Here is a 17,049-nt window from a genome sequence, read left to right as displayed (position 1 = left end):
ACTCTTCTCCAGCAAAATCCAACAGTCTGTGTCAAAACTGATGACTTACCACCTTGCTTCTTGGATTTTTCCTTCATTTTCTTTGACTTAATTTCCTCAAGAGTTTTTATTCCAAAATTCAAACATTCACCTGAGAAACCCAAATAGAAATCACATGAAGAACTAACACCTCATGCCCTCTGCATTTTATTTGTGCACAAGCACTCGAATGTTTTCTGAATGAGTAAGAGAAAGCACGTGTCAGGATGGGTGTGTGTATAGTGGGGTCAGGGGAGAGAGAGGGGGTGGTGCTCGGGATCTAAATTTCAAATGTACTGAAAATAGTTTGGGCACATTCAACAGAGCTCTCAGATTTATGAGCAGGAAGCAGCATCAACGCAGCCTCTTCTTACCTTGCTTCAAACTGACCCCAGGTTTCCGGGCAGAGGCTGTCCGTAATCCATTATGGACTTCGGGAGGCGGTTGCAGGATGGGTGTTTTAGTTTCATCACCTTCCTCAGAAAACTGATCTATGTATCGACATGGGAGGCAAATTTACAATTAACAGCAGGCCCAAGCTTTAATCCTGATTCCAAGTCACTGAGTGACCCTGACCATTTATTTGCCTTAAAGAAAGAGCTGACACTTACCATCATCATCTTCATCATCATCTGCAGCATTGATTACTACTGGTGGATGGGTGGGGCTGGGAACATTTTCTGAACTTTCTACTTTCATAACACTTCGCAGCTGAGGGGAGGGATTAGACTGGACAGACAATTTGTTCTGTTGAACTGTGAGCTGGTTAGCCTTCACTTCCTCTTCTGGTGACTCAGGCACAGTGGGCAACACAGCTAGACATAATATCAGTCATAAATTAAAAATAGAAGATAAAATCCCAATTCATCAAAAATCTCCAACCACATATGCTGTTTGGTGCTTTTCCTTATGACCACTTATGTATTTTTACCTGATTTCGCCATTTTCACAATTAGGTTCTAAACTCCCAGGGAGAGGAAAAAATGGCTTTTAGCTAATAACTCGTCACTGCACACAAACACAATCAAAGTAGGTGTTCAAAAGACAGAATAATCTGGAGGCTAAATGTATAAAATTATTTGCAAATTCTAGACATTTAAATATTTTCATACTGAAATTCAAAGCTTTTTGATCAACAAAAAAGTAGTTGTTAAAAGACATAGTAGATAACACTTCAGAACTAAACCAGAGAAGCAAGCCCACTTTTTTCTCTTAAATACAGGGGGGAATATGTAGCCATTAAATTTCAATTACATAAGATGTGGCTCTTAAATGGCTGATCATGCCAGTAGGAAATGTTAAAGGAGATTTTGGAAATAAAAACTAGCTTTTGGGGGGAGTATAAATTTTATTTTAGATTATAGCCTAGAGTCGGGTTGGCAAACTTCTTCTGTGAAGAGCTAGGTATTAAGGTACTTTAGGCTTTGTAGACCTCTGTGTCTCAACTCTGCAGAAGGAGCAGAAAATCTGGCCACAGAAAACATGTGAATAAATGGGCATGGCTTCCTTCCAATAAAACTTAATTTTGTAAAACAGGTGGAGGACCAGATTTGCCAAACCGTGGCCTGGAGAATCCAGTTTCTTTTGGAAAACTCACTGGGTCTGATAAGAAAATGGGAAATGAAGCTATACTAATCTGAACTGTCATGCCAAGAAACATCTGGGAGGCAGCATGGCTTTTGGTAACAAAGTTTTAATCCTGACTGTGATACTTAACTTGTTTATGACTATGACTATGTACAAATCATTTAACCTTAACTAAAAGTTCAGTTCCCTCATTTATAAAGTGGAAATAAAACTGCTCTCTCCCGAGACTGAAAGGCAGTGTATGTAAAGTACTCTGTATGGCGTACATAGCAGGTGTGCACCAAACAGTAACTATTCTTTTAAAATTAAAAACACATCTCACTTTTGCTTGGAGGTAGGAAAAGGCCATCAACATAACGTCCTCTGTTGTGATGGAAGGCGCAGTTTAGTTTCTGACATCCCATTGGTTGATTCTCCCAGTAACAAGGAATCTCACTACGTTTCTTCTATAGGAAGAAAAAACACATTATTTTCAGATAAAAAAAATGAGGTGTGACCTGTATTAATTTAGTTGTTTGTTTTCTGAATAAAGTTCATTCAGGCTTCAAAACTCTGAGGCATGTGAGCTGATTGTGGGCAGGAGGAAGAGGGGTTGCTGGAAGTGACACTCCGTGCTTGAGGGAGAGATGAAGGGAGTAGGGCAGTAGCTCATCCGCTGTTACTGGAACCCCTAAATGCCTATACTTAATTGAAAGCAGCAGCACAATATATTAGTTAGGGTTATGGAACCAAAGAACCAAAGATAGTGTTATGCTACTTACTGGCCTTGTGACGTTGGACAAATAATTTAATGCCTCTCAGCCTTCGTTTCCTCAGCCAGAGAATGGCAATAACAGGTGCTATCTACTTGGTTTCTTATGAGGATTAAATGAAATAACGTATACGAAACACTTAGCACATAGAAAAGACTCAATAAACTGCAGTTTATTTAAAACTGAAAGCTCAGAGCTTTGAGGAAAATTTTCCCTTTCATGACTTCTCAAAGGAAGGCACAAATAACACACTAAGGACAGCACTTTTCCTTCCCACACTACCTCACGCTTATGAAGGAGAATGAGGAAAAAGATACCCTCACACCTAGAATAAACTGCTGGATTGTAGGTAATATATCCAGCAGAAATAGATACATTAGTTCTAATATATACATTAGATGTGTATAAAGAATGGTTCAAAACAATACTATTTATAATAGCTCCAAAATGGAAACCCAGATGTGTATCAATACCCGAATGGATAAACACATTGCAGTTTATTCGTATAATAGCATGCTATCCAATACTGAGAAGGAGTAAACCATCCCTACACTTCACAGGACAGTGCAGAAGGAAGAAGCCAGACACAGAGAGTACACACTGTGTGATTCCACTGATGGGGAGATCAAAGCAGGCAAAATGTCTCCATGGTGGTCAGGACAGTGGTTAACTTGGAGGGAGTGGTTAGTGACAATCAAGGGACAAAGGGCAAAGACAGATTCCCATCTGTTGGATTATGTTGGATCTCTCATCATAAGCAAGTGAAGGGTTAAAATTCTGAAAATATGAATGAGAGAAACAGAAATAATGACCATCATAGAAAGATCCTCAAATGTATCGAAAAGGGCAAAGATGAAAATCTATTATATTGAGAGACTGAAAATTCGATAGTACACTGTGTCAGTAGGAACGCGGAAGAACCACACAGTCCCATGTACTCATAATGGAAATGTGAATGAGCTCAACATCACTGAAAGGTGGTTTGGTTAACAAAAAAAAAAAAAAAAAAAAGTATTCACAAAATTTATGTCCTGAGTTTATTGCCACATATATGATCACCTATTTTTAAAAAGTACAGCAAATTCCTTTACCTTTCAAAGAATTGGGTAGAATTTATCAGTCTCCTGGCACACCCAAAAGGGTAAATATAGTAATAGCTACCACTGTTTCTTTATGTAAAAATTACAATTATTCAATTACTCCTTCCCCAAGGTAGAACCTAATGCCAATCTTTTTTGCTCCTGGGTTTGTCTTTAAGTTTTTATTTCTTTCCTGGAAGCAGTTTTCAAATTACTGAATGACTTCTGTAATAGTATCCTCTATATACAGGAGTCACATGACATTTATTGTCAGTGTCAAAATCTCCTTATCTTTCCATATCAATAAAGTTTCCCTTTTAAAAAATCCACTTACTGGATTTTGTTTCTAAATGAAAAGTAATACACAAATAATGAAAACCACTTGGAAAATGGTAATAAATGCCTGCCATTCTATCACCCAAAGAGAATCACTTGAGTATAGAATTCTTGGACGTTAAAAAAAAGAAAATTATAAGTGCATCTGGCTGGCTCGATTGGCAAAGCATGAGACTCTTGATCTCGGGGTCATGAGTTCAAGCCCCACATTGGGTGCAGAGCTTAATATTTAAAAAAAAAAAAAAAGAATGAAAGAAAAAAATTTAAATGTCTACATGGACACTGAAAAGAAAGGTATTCCATATAATTGTATAAATTTTTTACTTGGCAACACATCCTCCATAGTAACATTTTCCTATAGAATCATTTCTTCAGATGTTTGAAAGGCTGAACACAGCACATGGTCCAAAGACATATAGCTGATTCTCACTATCGGAAGTAGTTACGTTTATGAAGTCACCATGAATACTAAAACAGCTAATACTGAACCACTCTGCTCCTAAAGGAAACACAGAGTTAGAGTCAGTTAGGTTCCTGCAAGTTTCTGCCACAACATTTTCATCAAACGATCAATACATGAACTGGTTTGTGTTTAAGGACACCTTTATTCATTAACGCTGAACTCAAGGCCAAGAGCACTGTAACTCACAGCTGAATGAAGCTTATCGAATACACTGTACTCTCTACGTAAGGCACGTAAGCTTCCTCGCACTTAGGGACACTACACAGCACTGCCGCACCACACTTGGGGGTCATTTTAATCAGCCACAGAAAGGACAAAATCACCAACAAAAAGGACAAAATGCAAAAAAGATGGCATGAAACAGACCACAAAAAGGACACTTGCTTATAGTATGAGAACTGAAACAAGGTGGCAGAGTGTCACCTTGTCCAATCTCAACCAGGAGTGGGTAAGTCAGGCGACTCAAATTTTTCAGTGCTCTGCACATGTCTGCGGATGGCCTGTGAAAGCACTGCAAGTGCTGATTTGGGGGTTACAGATAAATTTTAGTGAGTAGGCAAATTTGCAAATATGGAACTTATGAATAATGAAAATCAACTGCATACAGAAGGGGTTACAGTAAAAAGGCTCCTTTCCATTCCTGTCTCCACTCCCTGACAGCCACTGTTGTCAAGTTTCTCCTTTATGCTCCTAGAGATTTTAAAAATACACATGCAAATGAAAAACAAATTCTTCTCCCTTTTTTACACAAATGATAGCATATTATGTACCTTATTCTGCCCCTTGCTTTTTCACTGACAATATATCCTATCTTTCCATATCAATAAAGTTTCCCTTTAAAAAATTTTTAACAGCTGTCCAGCATTTCACTATATGAATGTAGCAAATTTGTTTTAAATGAAGGTAATTTCACGTATTTTATTATTACAAATGATGCTACAACAAGTAATTCTGTATATATCTGGCTTTTGCACATACGAGCACAGATGAAACAAAGGCAGAAAGAGCACACGGTATTTCTGAAAAGTGTAGCCAAGTAAGACTCCCTGCAGAAAAGAGTTAACTGAGCAGCCCGAAGACTGCTACCTTAGATATCCTGCCTGCAAAGCTGGCCCTTGGAATGTTTCTAGTCAGTTAACTGATTACAGTGCCTAGACTGTGCAAATAGTATGTCTTGTGCTGAACACCTGGCATCCTTCTGGGAGTTTAGAGTTTGGGTATGTGATAGGTAGAGGGTGCTTATGTGACCAGCCCCATTAAAAACCTTGGATGTCTGAGTCTCTATTGGGCTTCCTTAGGCAGAAACATCCCACACATAGTACTGCATTTTCATTGCTGGCGGAAGTTTGTGCTCTGTGTGAACCTTGTGGGAGGGAGATCATAAAAGCAATCCACACATGGATCCTTCTGGATTCTTTTTTTCTTATAATCAGTGTTATCTCCCCATCACTGTAATAAAATTTTTTTTAGATTTATTTATTTTGAGAGAAGGAGAGAGAATGAGCACAAGTGGGAGGGAGGGGGGAGAGGGAGAGAGAATCTCAAGCTGAGCTTGGAGCCAGACGTGGGGCTCAATCTTACAACCTTGAGATCACAACCTGAGCCAAAAACAAGAGTCGGACACTCAGTCGACTGTACCACCCAGGTGCCCCACTGTAATAAATCTTAGCCATATAACTATGCTGGGTCCCAGGAGACTCTAGGGAACCTCTCAATGCAGATGTTCCTAGAGACCCTGACATATGTTCCAAGGAGTTGTGCCAATTCACACTCTGCCAGCAATATAACAAAGCTGCAGAGTATTTCTCTGAACTTATTCCATGAATTCCCTGCTCTTTGGAAGACAGGCAGCATAGAATGCAGTTAAAAAGCCATAAATCTGGAGCCCGCCTGGAACAGCTCTATGAGCCCAGACATACAAACTGCAGAGTCAGTACCTTCCTTCCTTCCCCACCTCCTTCAAACAATTTAGTCCAAGGGTATTAGGTGAGGCTGAGAGATGAGAGGTAGGCATTCATGCTGGGAGAGGGAAGGGCGCGTGGCCCAGACCAGGGTGTCGGAGCCTGACTAAATGAAGAAGGCACCAGGTGACAAGGTGGAACTGGCCTAGGGTGTCAGAATTCATGAGGGGTTGGGAGGGCCATCTGTGTAGGAGGGTGGCTGGGCACAGTGCTGAAGCCTGAGCAGGGTGAGGAAAGCTTCTGTGCAAAGGAGATCCCAATGTAGGATGAGGAGCGTATATGTAATATGCAGAGTCAACCCAGAATAGGCAGCAATGACGGGGTAAGGCAGGCAGGGTCCTCGCAGGCAGGGACCTGGTACAGAGCTGGAACATAAGCAGGATGAGAAAAGTATGCATCTCACGTGGGAGGGCTGCGGCACACAGAGGAGCAGAGTCCCAAGGTGTTTAAAAGGGCATTCATGGGGAGAGGGGTCCCGAGTGGGATGTTGGGGTCCAAGCATGGTGAGGATGAGGTCCTCATGGCAGAGCAAGGAGAGAGGCCTGGTACAGGGTTGTTGGAACCAAAACAAGGTGAGAAAGACGTCCCTGTAGAAGAGCAGCTTCATGTGCGATGTCAGAGCCTGAGGGGAAGGAAGAGTCTGGGAATACGATATTGGCTTACACAACAAGGGAACTGACAAATCAGTTAATATTGAGGACAAGTTTCTCACTTTTGGAGAACAGAGTTACAAGTATGGAAAAGGAGAAGCCTAGCCTAAACCCTGCAGTGCCAGTGAACTGAAGGCATCTATGTGAACTCATGATTTTCAATACACAGACATAAAGAATAAATGATGATGTAAATGTATGTAAATCTATTTATATACTCTTGTCCTGTCCACTGCAGGTCTAGAAGCAGTGAGACGCCAGGAGCTGCCCAAATCTTATTTCTATATATATATATATATATCATTCTTCACTGAAAAGATCCAGGGCTCCTTAGAGAAATGACTGATTCCAGGACTGGAGGAGGAAAAATATAGGATGAGCCTGAAAAGTCTTGCCAGGCCAGAATGCAAAAAGGTGTTCAAAGTATGATGAAAACCTCGAAAGGACACAAAAATCAGCTTGAACAGCTCTTACTGGGCAAATCTGGGTCAATCCGAGGATTAAAAATTATAGTAACGGAGGGGCGCCTCGGTGGCTCAGTCGTTAAGCGTCTGCCTTCGGCTCAGGGTGTGATCCTGGTGTTCTGGGATCGAGCCCCGCATCAGGCTCCTCTGCTGGGAGCCTGCTTCTTCCTCTCCCACTCCCCCTGCTCGTGTTCCCTCTCTCGCTGGCCGTCTCTCTCTCTCCGTCGAATGAATAAGTAAAATCTTTAACAACAACAACAACAAAATTATAGTAATGGAGTACAACACACTGAATAAAAGAGGAAACCATGAGTTCACAAACACAAATAAGTAGAAAAAGACTGAAAATTTAGTGAGAAATGGGGTAATGACAGGGTCTCAAAGTACCTCTCTACAAAATGCATATTAGTTACAAAGAGGAAACCTTTATAGCGAAGTAATTTGGTACAAACCACCTTTAATGAAGTGATCAAAGTTACCACCACCAGTAATGAGATCATTAAAACTGCATGACTGTGCTACCTAACGGTGTGCACTGAGAGGAATTACGATATTCCTGCCAGCTGTATGGAACGTGAACTTAGTGATGAGAAAACACCAAAGACATCCTACAAAATAACCGGCCTATAACTACCAAAAGTGTCAAGGCAAATGAAAAGTAAAGAAAGACTGAGCAACTGTTTTAGACTGAAGGAGAATGAGAGAGCAATGACAACTACATTCGACACTCCATTCTGGACTTGCTCCTTCTGCAATAAAGGACCTAACCGGTAGAGTGGCAAAACTTGAATGGGATCTGAGGATTACATGAAGGAAATCAGTGTTAACTTCCTAATTTTGATGGTTGTATTACGGTTATCTAGGAGAATGTCCCTGTTTGTAGGAAATATTCATGAATGTATCTGGGAGTGACAGGGAATGTCAGTAGTTTACTCCCAAGTGGCTTAGAAAAATGTTTTAGAACGTACTTGCAGGGTTTCTCTAAGTTTGAGACTGTCTAAAATAAACACAGAAATATAAATACTCCCCAATGATACACATATAATTTTTACACTTTAGATAAATTACCACACTGGCTCCCAGAAAATGATACCAACTCATTCTCCAAAATATCAAGACATGAAGTGAGCATTATGACAGAACTTTCACTATGGCATTAAAAAAAATTCAACCTGCACATTACATATAAGGTGCCATTTCTTAAGCAGGTTCCATGCCCAGCACAGAGCCTGACATGGGCATTGATCGCACGACCCCGAGATCATGACCTGAGCCTAAATCAAGAGTCGGATACTTACCCGCCCGAGGAACCCAGGTGCCCCGTTCTCTCTATATTCCTTATTGGCCCATCACAACACCAGACTGCTTATTATACCACAAACTGAAAACTTACGTCAATCTCCATGTGCCGAAACCTGCACACCTGTCGAAAACAGCGCCCCTCTTGCCATAACGTGCAAACGGTTTCATTTCCTAGTGCGGCTTCACAGTGACGGAAGGGACAGCTGTCACCCTGTCAATGAAAAGAATACAGAAAAGAACTGTGGTACCAAAACAGATCTTAGGGAAAGTGTACACTCTAACAGTTTCCTGGCATCCAGACAAACACAAAAGAGTAAGGAGAGACAGGCGTGGTAGAAAACTGAGGTGGAAGACAAGAACACTCTGAGGTCAACAAATTTATAATTCCTATGACCTACTTCGTGACAGTATCCTTCATTTGATTTCACAACATAAGTGACATAGCGGAGATGTGGCTGAAAAAGGTAAGTGGGAGTATTTAAAGTGGCACTCTTTAAAAATATATTTTATAGTTCTTCAAAACCATTTCATACATCTTGACTTGTGTAACTAGCTTTTGATGGAAAATCACAAATAGATTAGGATTTAAGTGTAATTCCACGCTTCACTATATACGTCTGCAATGGCAGTATCTGAGACGAAATGCTGTATATGCTCCAAGCTTTGCTCAAAACTGATCACTTTAACATAGCACTGAGAAGATTTCAGAAGTTTTTCTAACAACATATACATTTATAGAATTAGTCGCAAAGGAACAGAAAAGTGAATAGATCTGAATGGAGCTGCCGAAGAATCAAGCAGAAAAACAGGAAGTTTTGACAGAGAAAAAGAAAAAATGCTACAAAAGCATATTTAGAAGAATAGCTTTTTACTCAGCAGGAAATCTGAAGAAAAAAGTCAAATTCAACCCACGACAGTTTCTAGAAGTACAATACAACCCACCCATTCATTTAATACAACGTAAATACAGCCAAAGTTTATAGCCAGGGCAAAGTGCTCCTAATTAAAAGCAAAGGCACCCTAACAGGGTAATTATTAATAGGTAATTATTAACTATCAACAGATAATTATTATCAATAAGAGAACAGTAAATGATGACTAAAAGTGGACTTTTTCACTTTTGTAGAAAATGAAGAACATAAAGAACAAAATGAAGAGGAAAAAAGGATGAACAATGAATTCTCCCAGGAGTACTATTCTCTCCTAAGAAGATGATAGCAGGTAATAAATGGTGGAGCAAAACAAAACATAAAAACTTAGTGTATTGGGAAAATCTTATCAAATCTCGTTAGAGAAACTGTAGAAAGAACTCATTTTAAAGACGCCAATTCTTACTTTGGTACATGTAGAATAGAAAAAAAAATAGCAGTCTTCTCCTTGATTAGGCATGCTGGGTAGATCCTTAGATCAGAAGTGGCTTCTTGAAAACAAGCCACTGCTTCCTCAAGGCGAGGACCAGCTCCAAGTCCTCTTGAAATGGGTTTAATCTTCCAAAAGACAACTCAATCAGAGAAATCGTCTTTAAAATGCAATCCTAAAATGAGAAGACATGCATTAAAAGTATTTCAGATAAATTCTTTCGACTTCCTCCTCCAAATCACCTCAACTGAAAGCCAATTGTTAAAACCAAATTTTAACTGTATTATGTACTTGCCTATTCAGAGCTTTGTGAACCCTGATTAATATTTTATTCTTATGTGAACTTTATACATTCTCATTTATAATGTAAAACTTTTGTTAAGGACAGCCATGCCCTTCTTTTGTATTCTCTATGGAGCTTGTTACACGGCTTCAGCATAAGATTAAGTAAGCACTAACTCCATAAATGATCCACATTTTAGGTCATGAATGGGACTTATAGTATTTTACACAGGATATGTGCTAAATCTACATTGCTGACAAACTAGATTTTTTTCATCTGACAAAAGTTCCAATATTCACAAGCATTTTTATTTCAAAAGTATGTAACTGTAAGTAGGTGGGAAAAACTGTCTCACTCGAATAACTGAAACAACTGCCCATGGATACATCTGTAGAACTAGCTTATGGAATGAAGATGGCCAAGGAATTGCACACCAGTCACAACAAGGAGCACAAGTCGTCCTTGGGATTCTTCCCATAAAACAGTGCTTACAAAAACCATGAACAGTCCCCACCCTCAGCCCTTGCCACACCAAGGCCCCCACACTGAAGTGTTCTAAAAAGCTTCTACAAAAGTAAAAACACATGACAAGAGCACATGCCAGAATTTGGAAAGGGTTTCTGCACACTCGTACATCAGAGACCAGGTTTCAGAAACACTGATCTACAACTTGAAATCAATTAAATCAAATTCAGTCATATCTCCCACTAATTAATAATCCTAATTCAAGAAGACCAGGCCACAATAAAAACCAGCCTTGAAGTCAGCAACCTAGGTTAGGAATTAAGAGTCTGCCACTAAACATATAATAAAACCTTTAAAATTTGCAAACTCTCTGACTCACCATTTCATTTCTAGAATTTATCCTGAGGTTAATATTCAACCCATATGCAAAGTAATAAAACACAAGAAAGTTCACTACCACTTTGCTTCTAAAAATGAAGACACATCCAGACACCTAAATGTTCAGAAACTGGGGTCTGTTTTAAAAAATTATGGTACATCCAAACAACGTGGTAATATGCAGTGTATTACAGATTTTGGTACCAGGAAATGGGGTGTGGCTGAAAAAATATCTAAAAATGTGGAAGAAGCTTTGAAATCAGGTCACCAATAGAAGCTAGAAGTTTTGAGCTACTTGACAGAAAAAGCCTACGAGAAACTGCTACCAGAAAATCCGAACTTTAAAGGAGTGTCTGGTGAGGTTTCTGTGGAAGCATTATTAAGAAAATGAAAAGACAAGTCGCAGACTGGGAGAAAAAATCTTTGCAAAATACATAACTTATAAAGGACTGGTATCCAAAATATACAAAGAACATTTAAAACTCAACAAGAAAACAAATCAATTAAGGAATGGGCAAAAGATCTAAACAGACACTTCATCAAAGACGACACACAGATAGTAAATAAACATATGAAAAGATACTCCACATCATATGTCACTAGGGAATTGCAAATTCCTTTTAGAATGGCCAAAATCCAGAACACTGACACCACTAAATGCTGACGAAGATGAAGCAACAGGGTTTGGAAAACAAAACCAAAATGTTAGCAACAGTTACTACTAGAGTGGTTGGTAGGAGTATAGGTGGCTATTTATTATTTTATGTTAAGAATAACCTTCAATTTTCTAATACAAGGCAACATATATATATACTAAAAAATTTAAGTCTGCCTTAACTGGCTTGCCCATCAAGGATCCACTACAGAGTGGGACAAGGGTTGGACCTTTAATAGCACCTCATTGAGCCACTAGTAGGATTCCCCGACCCCAAACACAAGGAATTCATTCTGTAATGGAAGGTACACCAAAAGTAACTTAAAAAACAGCCTATAAAACAAAAAAACAAACAAAAAACCCAAAAAGGATCAAGTCTCTAAGGGACATTCAAATAATTATAATGACACATACGCAAAAAGCAAAAGTACTAATCATAGGAGAATGAAAAAGTTTTACAATTGAAAAATATTTTAGAAAGGAAAAAAAGGCTTACGGGTCAATTACATTCTTGAAAAACGACATCCCAAAGAACGAATATGAAACTGTTGCTTGTTTCAGGAACCCCCAAGCTACTCATCAAGCAACAAAATGGTACTAATGAAATAGTAACAAAACAGCATGAATTGCATGTTAGGGTTTTTTTTTGTTGTTGTTGTTTTGCATTAAAAAAAAATTAGGCTGCGTAAAACTCCCTCAGAGGTAAGCAGAGGATGAAGACTGAATGCTGAGCAGATGGACACAGTCTTGCTAATGTTTCAACAGAACAGTTACTTCGTGTATCTGTTTTAAACACTGAACTTCTGTATCTTTCTATGAGGGGGAGGGGAGAATATAACTGCCATTCAAGAAAATGGCCAAAAAACCCTTCCCCAAAGATGTAAAAAAAAAAAAAGACAGTAATCACTACTATCCCAAGTTTGCAAAGACTCAAAACCAAGATGTATACTGATGAATTTTTTAAAAAGGATTTTATTTGAGACAGAGAGAACACATGCAAGGGAGGGGCAGAGGGAGAAGCAGGCTCATGCCTGAGCAGGGAGCCCGAAGTGGGGCTTGATCCCAGGACCCTGAGATCATGATCTGAGCTGAAGGCAGCTAGTTGCTTACCTGACTGAGCCACCCAGGTGCCCCCCTACTGATAAATTTGTTTTTTTTTTTTTTTAAGATTTTATTTATTTATTTATTTGACACAGAGACAGAGACAGTGAGAGAGGGAACACAAGCAGGGGGAGTGGGAAGAGAAGCAGGCCTCCTGCTGAGCAGGGAGCCAGATGTGGGGTTCGATCCCAGGACCCTGGGATCATGACCTGAGCCAAAGGCAGACACTTAATGACTGAGCCACCCAGGCACCCCAAATTTCTTAAGTTTTAAAAGGCAAAACAAAAGTATTCATGATACCAAGAAAATATGAATACTTTTCAACAGCAGAAGTAGGAAGCTAAGGTGAGAAACTGGCCCTCTCCAATCCCACCCCTGAATTAATGTAGGAGAAATTCCTTTAAAATTGTCATGTTCTCAGTAAGCTTTAAAAGATACAGTTTGAGGGGCTCCTGGGTGGTTCAGTCGGTTAAGCGTCTGACTCTTGATTTCAGCTCAGGTCAGGACCTCAGGGTTGTGAGATCAAGCCAATGGTGGGTACCCCACTGGGTATGGAGCCTGTTTAAGATTCTCTCCCTCTTTCTCTGCCCCTCCCTCTCCACCCCAAAAGGATACAGCTTGATACAAATGAATATATTGCTATGAAAGAGTGGAAACAAAACAAAGTTCAAAAAATAAGAAAACTCAAATTTCTAGCCTCTTTCCCCAAGAGATTATTTTTTTTTTTTTTAATTTTAGAGAGAGAGAGAGAAACAGCATGTGTGTGCAGTGGGAGGGGAAGAGGGAGAGAGAAAAGCAGACACCCTGCTGAGTGGTAAGCCTGATGCGGGGCTGGATCCCAGGACCCCACAAGATCATGACCTGAGCTGAAATCAGGAGTTGGTCGCTTAACTGACTGAGCCACCCAAAAGAGATTTCAATATAAGTAAAAGCACAATGAACTGATGAAAAACACAAAAACTGAATTTTAAGATATTGTCAGGATTATCTCTCAGAACGCAGAAAGATGTTAACGCAACAGAAAAGTTACAGAACATGGAAATAATTCCAGGAGATTCAATTTCTACACAAAAGAAATTCTAAAAGAAAGGAATGGAATTGATAGAGATAGTAATAAAATAATAATACAACAAACAGCAGGGAGCCTGTTTCTCTCTCTGCCTGCTGCTCCCCTGCTTGTGCGAGCTCTCGCTCTCTCCCTGACAAATAAATAAATAAAATCTTCAAAAAAAAAAAAAAAAAAACCCCCCAAACCAAAACCAAAACAAACAAAAAAAAAGCAACAATAAAAAAAAAACAAAACCAACCCAAAAGGAGTTCATTAAATGCCAGGCAGAAAATTTCTTTAAAGACATCTCTACTGGGGTGCCTGGCAGCCTTAGTCAATGAAGGGTGCAACTCTTTATCTCAGGGTTGTGAGTTCAAGTCCCATGTTGGGTGTACAGATTGCTTAAAAAAATTTTTTTTAATCTTTTTTTTTTTTTTTTTAAAGATTTTGTTTATTTATTTGACAGAGAGACAGCAAGAGAGAGAACACAGCAAGGGGAGTGTGAGAGGGAGAAACAGGCTTCCTGCCGAGCAGGGAGCCCGATGAGGGGCTCAATCCCAGGACCCTGGAATCATGACCTGAGCCAAAGGCAGACACTTAAAAGCTGAGCCACCCAGGCACCCCCCAAAAAATTAAAAAGAAATCTTAAAGACATCTCTACTATACCAGAGATATGCTGAAAATTTTGAATTTTCAATAAAGATAGAATCATACAAATTTCTAGGAAAAAGCAGACTGATAACAAAGAAAATCGGACTTGACATCTGACTTATCATCTGAATCTCTAAATGCCAAAAGACAAAATGTTATGCACCAGAATTTAAAGGGAAAATTGTGAACTTTAGATTTGGCCTTTCAAACTACATCTCAAGACCTCAGGATTTGAAAGAAGTTTTAGACATTAAGTCTCAAAAAGTATACCATCTATATACTCCGTATATTCTTGAAAAAATTACTTAAGGAAGTATTCTAAGCTGAGAAAAAGAACTTCATTTCTACTATTTCACTGCTTTTTAAAAAAGGTTTAAAACAACTGCTTTGGATATCTTATGATACAGCTCATAAACCCAAAATAAACTGAACTACAGAATATTAAAAAAATAAGATCACATGATCAAAAAACATTTATTCCAGGACTAAGGGTGCTTTAACATTAAAAAAATTCATTACATTAATAAACATAATGAGTAAAGGGGGGGTAAAAACAAAAACTCTGGTATCTTAAAAAAATTTTTTTAAAGCTTTTATTTATTTATTTGATAGAGAGACAGAAACAGCGAGCATGACCAGGGGGAGGGGCACAGGGAGGGGGGAGAAGCAGACGCCAAGCTGAGCCTGACTCGGGGCTCCATCCCAGGACCCCAAGATGATGACCTAAGCTGAAGGCAGCCACTTAACAGACTGAGCCGCCCAGTGCCCCAGCTATCTTAAAATTTCAAAAAGGAAAACATGGTTTAAGAAAAGGATTTAAAAATGGAATTTTTTTAGTTAAAATGGCTTTAAAAAAAAGATAAAATGCAGCATCTACTCCTGATGAAAACAGTAAAGTACAAGGAGCCTCCTTGGCATACATGCATTCAATAAGAAACCATCAGCACAAGCAGAAGGGTAAAACACTGGAAGTGACCTCATTTCAGACAAACAAAAAAGGAGCACTTGTCTCCACTATCTGTCACCATTGTTTCAGAGCCTAGCACATGAAGTAAGGAAAGGTATAAAGACTAGAAAGGAGGCGGCAAAAAAAATTTAGAACCTGCAGATTATATGCTTGCAAACTAGAAAATCTAGCAATCAACTAAAACATATTTAATAAGGTATTTTTAAAAATCAGTAAATTTCCTATGTGCTAGCTTGGTAACAAAGTCCTATTCACAATAAAGCTGTAAAACATACAGGAAGAAAACGAAGTATACAAAACCCACGTTAAATTAAAAACTGAAAAACTGTGAAGCTACTAAGGCGCCGAAGACCTAGAGTAGAGGCTTTAAAGCAGTTTACTTCTCCAAATAATGTATACATCAAATGATAAGAGTTTATTATTGGAACCCGATGGACTGTAAAATCATCTAAAGAAAGACAAAGAAAAATTTTAGAAGAGAGGACCTCACTCTCCTTGATATTATAACGGATATGAAATATACCATTTAAGTGTAATAGTCTCAAACAAATGAGTGTTGGATCAACAGAATTTAAGCAAGTCCACAAATGTGATTTGTAAAAAGGTAGCATTTGAAATTAACACAAAAAAATTGGCCTCCCATTTGGGAAAAACAAACAAACAAAAAAAATTTCTACTTCATACAAAAAGGTTCCAAGGGAATAAAAGCAAAGATGGCAAAGAGGCTTCAGCTCACTAATTAAAGGACTACACTAAGAAAGATTCTGGGAGCGCCAAGGTGGCTCAGTTGGTTAAGCATCTGCCTTCAGCTCAGGTCATGATCCCAGGGTCCTGGGATCAAGTCCTGCATCAGGCTCCCCTGCTCAGTGGGGTCTGCTTCTCCCTCTCCTTCTGCCCCTCCACCCCACTCATGCTCTCTCACTCGCTCTGTCTCAAATAAATTAAAAAAAAAAAAAAAGATTCTGAATTCATAACTGGCTTAGCAAAAAGGAAAGCAATATCTGACACCTTTATTGACCATGTTTATGGTAAGGGGAGGCAATGCCACATAACTATAATCCCTAGATTACATTTTTGTTTTTTAAGTTTTTATTTAAATTCCAGTTAGTTAACAAACAGTGTAATATTAAGTTTCAGGTGTACAATAGTGATTCCACACTTCCACATAACACCAGGTGCTCATCACAAGCGCACTCCTTAATCCCCATCAACTATTTCACCCATCATCCCACCCACCTCCCCTCTGGTAACCCATCAGCTTGTTCTCTATAGTTGAGGGTCGGCTTCTTGATTTGCTTTTCTTTCTCTCTCTCATTTTCCCCTTTGCTCGTTTGTTTCTTAAATTCCACATGAGTGAAATCATATGGTATGTTTTTCTCTGACTCGTTTCACTTAGCATTATACTTTCTAGCTCCATTCATGTTGTTGCAAGATTTCATTCTTTCTTATAAGCTAATTGTATACTATACACACACACACACACACACACACACACACACACACATCTCTACCCATTCATCAATTGATGGA

At 39.1% G+C, this 17,049-nt stretch overlaps 1 protein-coding gene across 5 annotated transcripts in view; it reads right to left on the bottom strand.

Moving 5' to 3' along the window:
• ZC3H11A (zinc finger CCCH-type containing 11A) overlaps window positions 1-17,049 on the bottom strand; it is a 41,378-nt gene that overhangs the window by 15,887 nt on the left and 8,442 nt on the right. For 3 of the 5 annotated variants that reach the window (XM_008685154.2, XM_040636488.1, XM_040636489.1), the window contains 6 exons: window positions 9,948-10,146; window positions 8,704-8,823; window positions 1,928-2,051; window positions 630-833; window positions 393-509; window positions 50-130 (listed from right to left, as the gene is read on the bottom strand). In XM_008685154.2, coding sequence (XP_008683376.1) covers window positions 50-130; window positions 393-509; window positions 630-833; window positions 1,928-2,051; window positions 8,704-8,823; window positions 9,948-10,001 — 700 coding nt within the window. In that variant the 5' untranslated portion in view covers window positions 10,002-10,146. Of the gene's footprint in view, window positions 1-49; window positions 131-392; window positions 510-629; window positions 834-1,927; window positions 2,052-8,703; window positions 8,824-9,947; window positions 10,147-17,049 lie in introns of those variants that run through there. The other 2 variants (XR_005836436.1, XR_005836437.1) reach the window with 1 other exon arrangement.

This window comes from Ursus maritimus, unplaced genomic scaffold (genome assembly GCF_017311325.1).
Source record: "Ursus maritimus isolate PB19 unplaced genomic scaffold, ASM1731132v1 scaffold_2, whole genome shotgun sequence".
NCBI lineage: Eukaryota > Metazoa > Chordata > Mammalia > Carnivora > Ursidae > Ursus > Ursus maritimus.
This window is presented reverse-complemented; position numbering and strand designations above follow the sequence as displayed.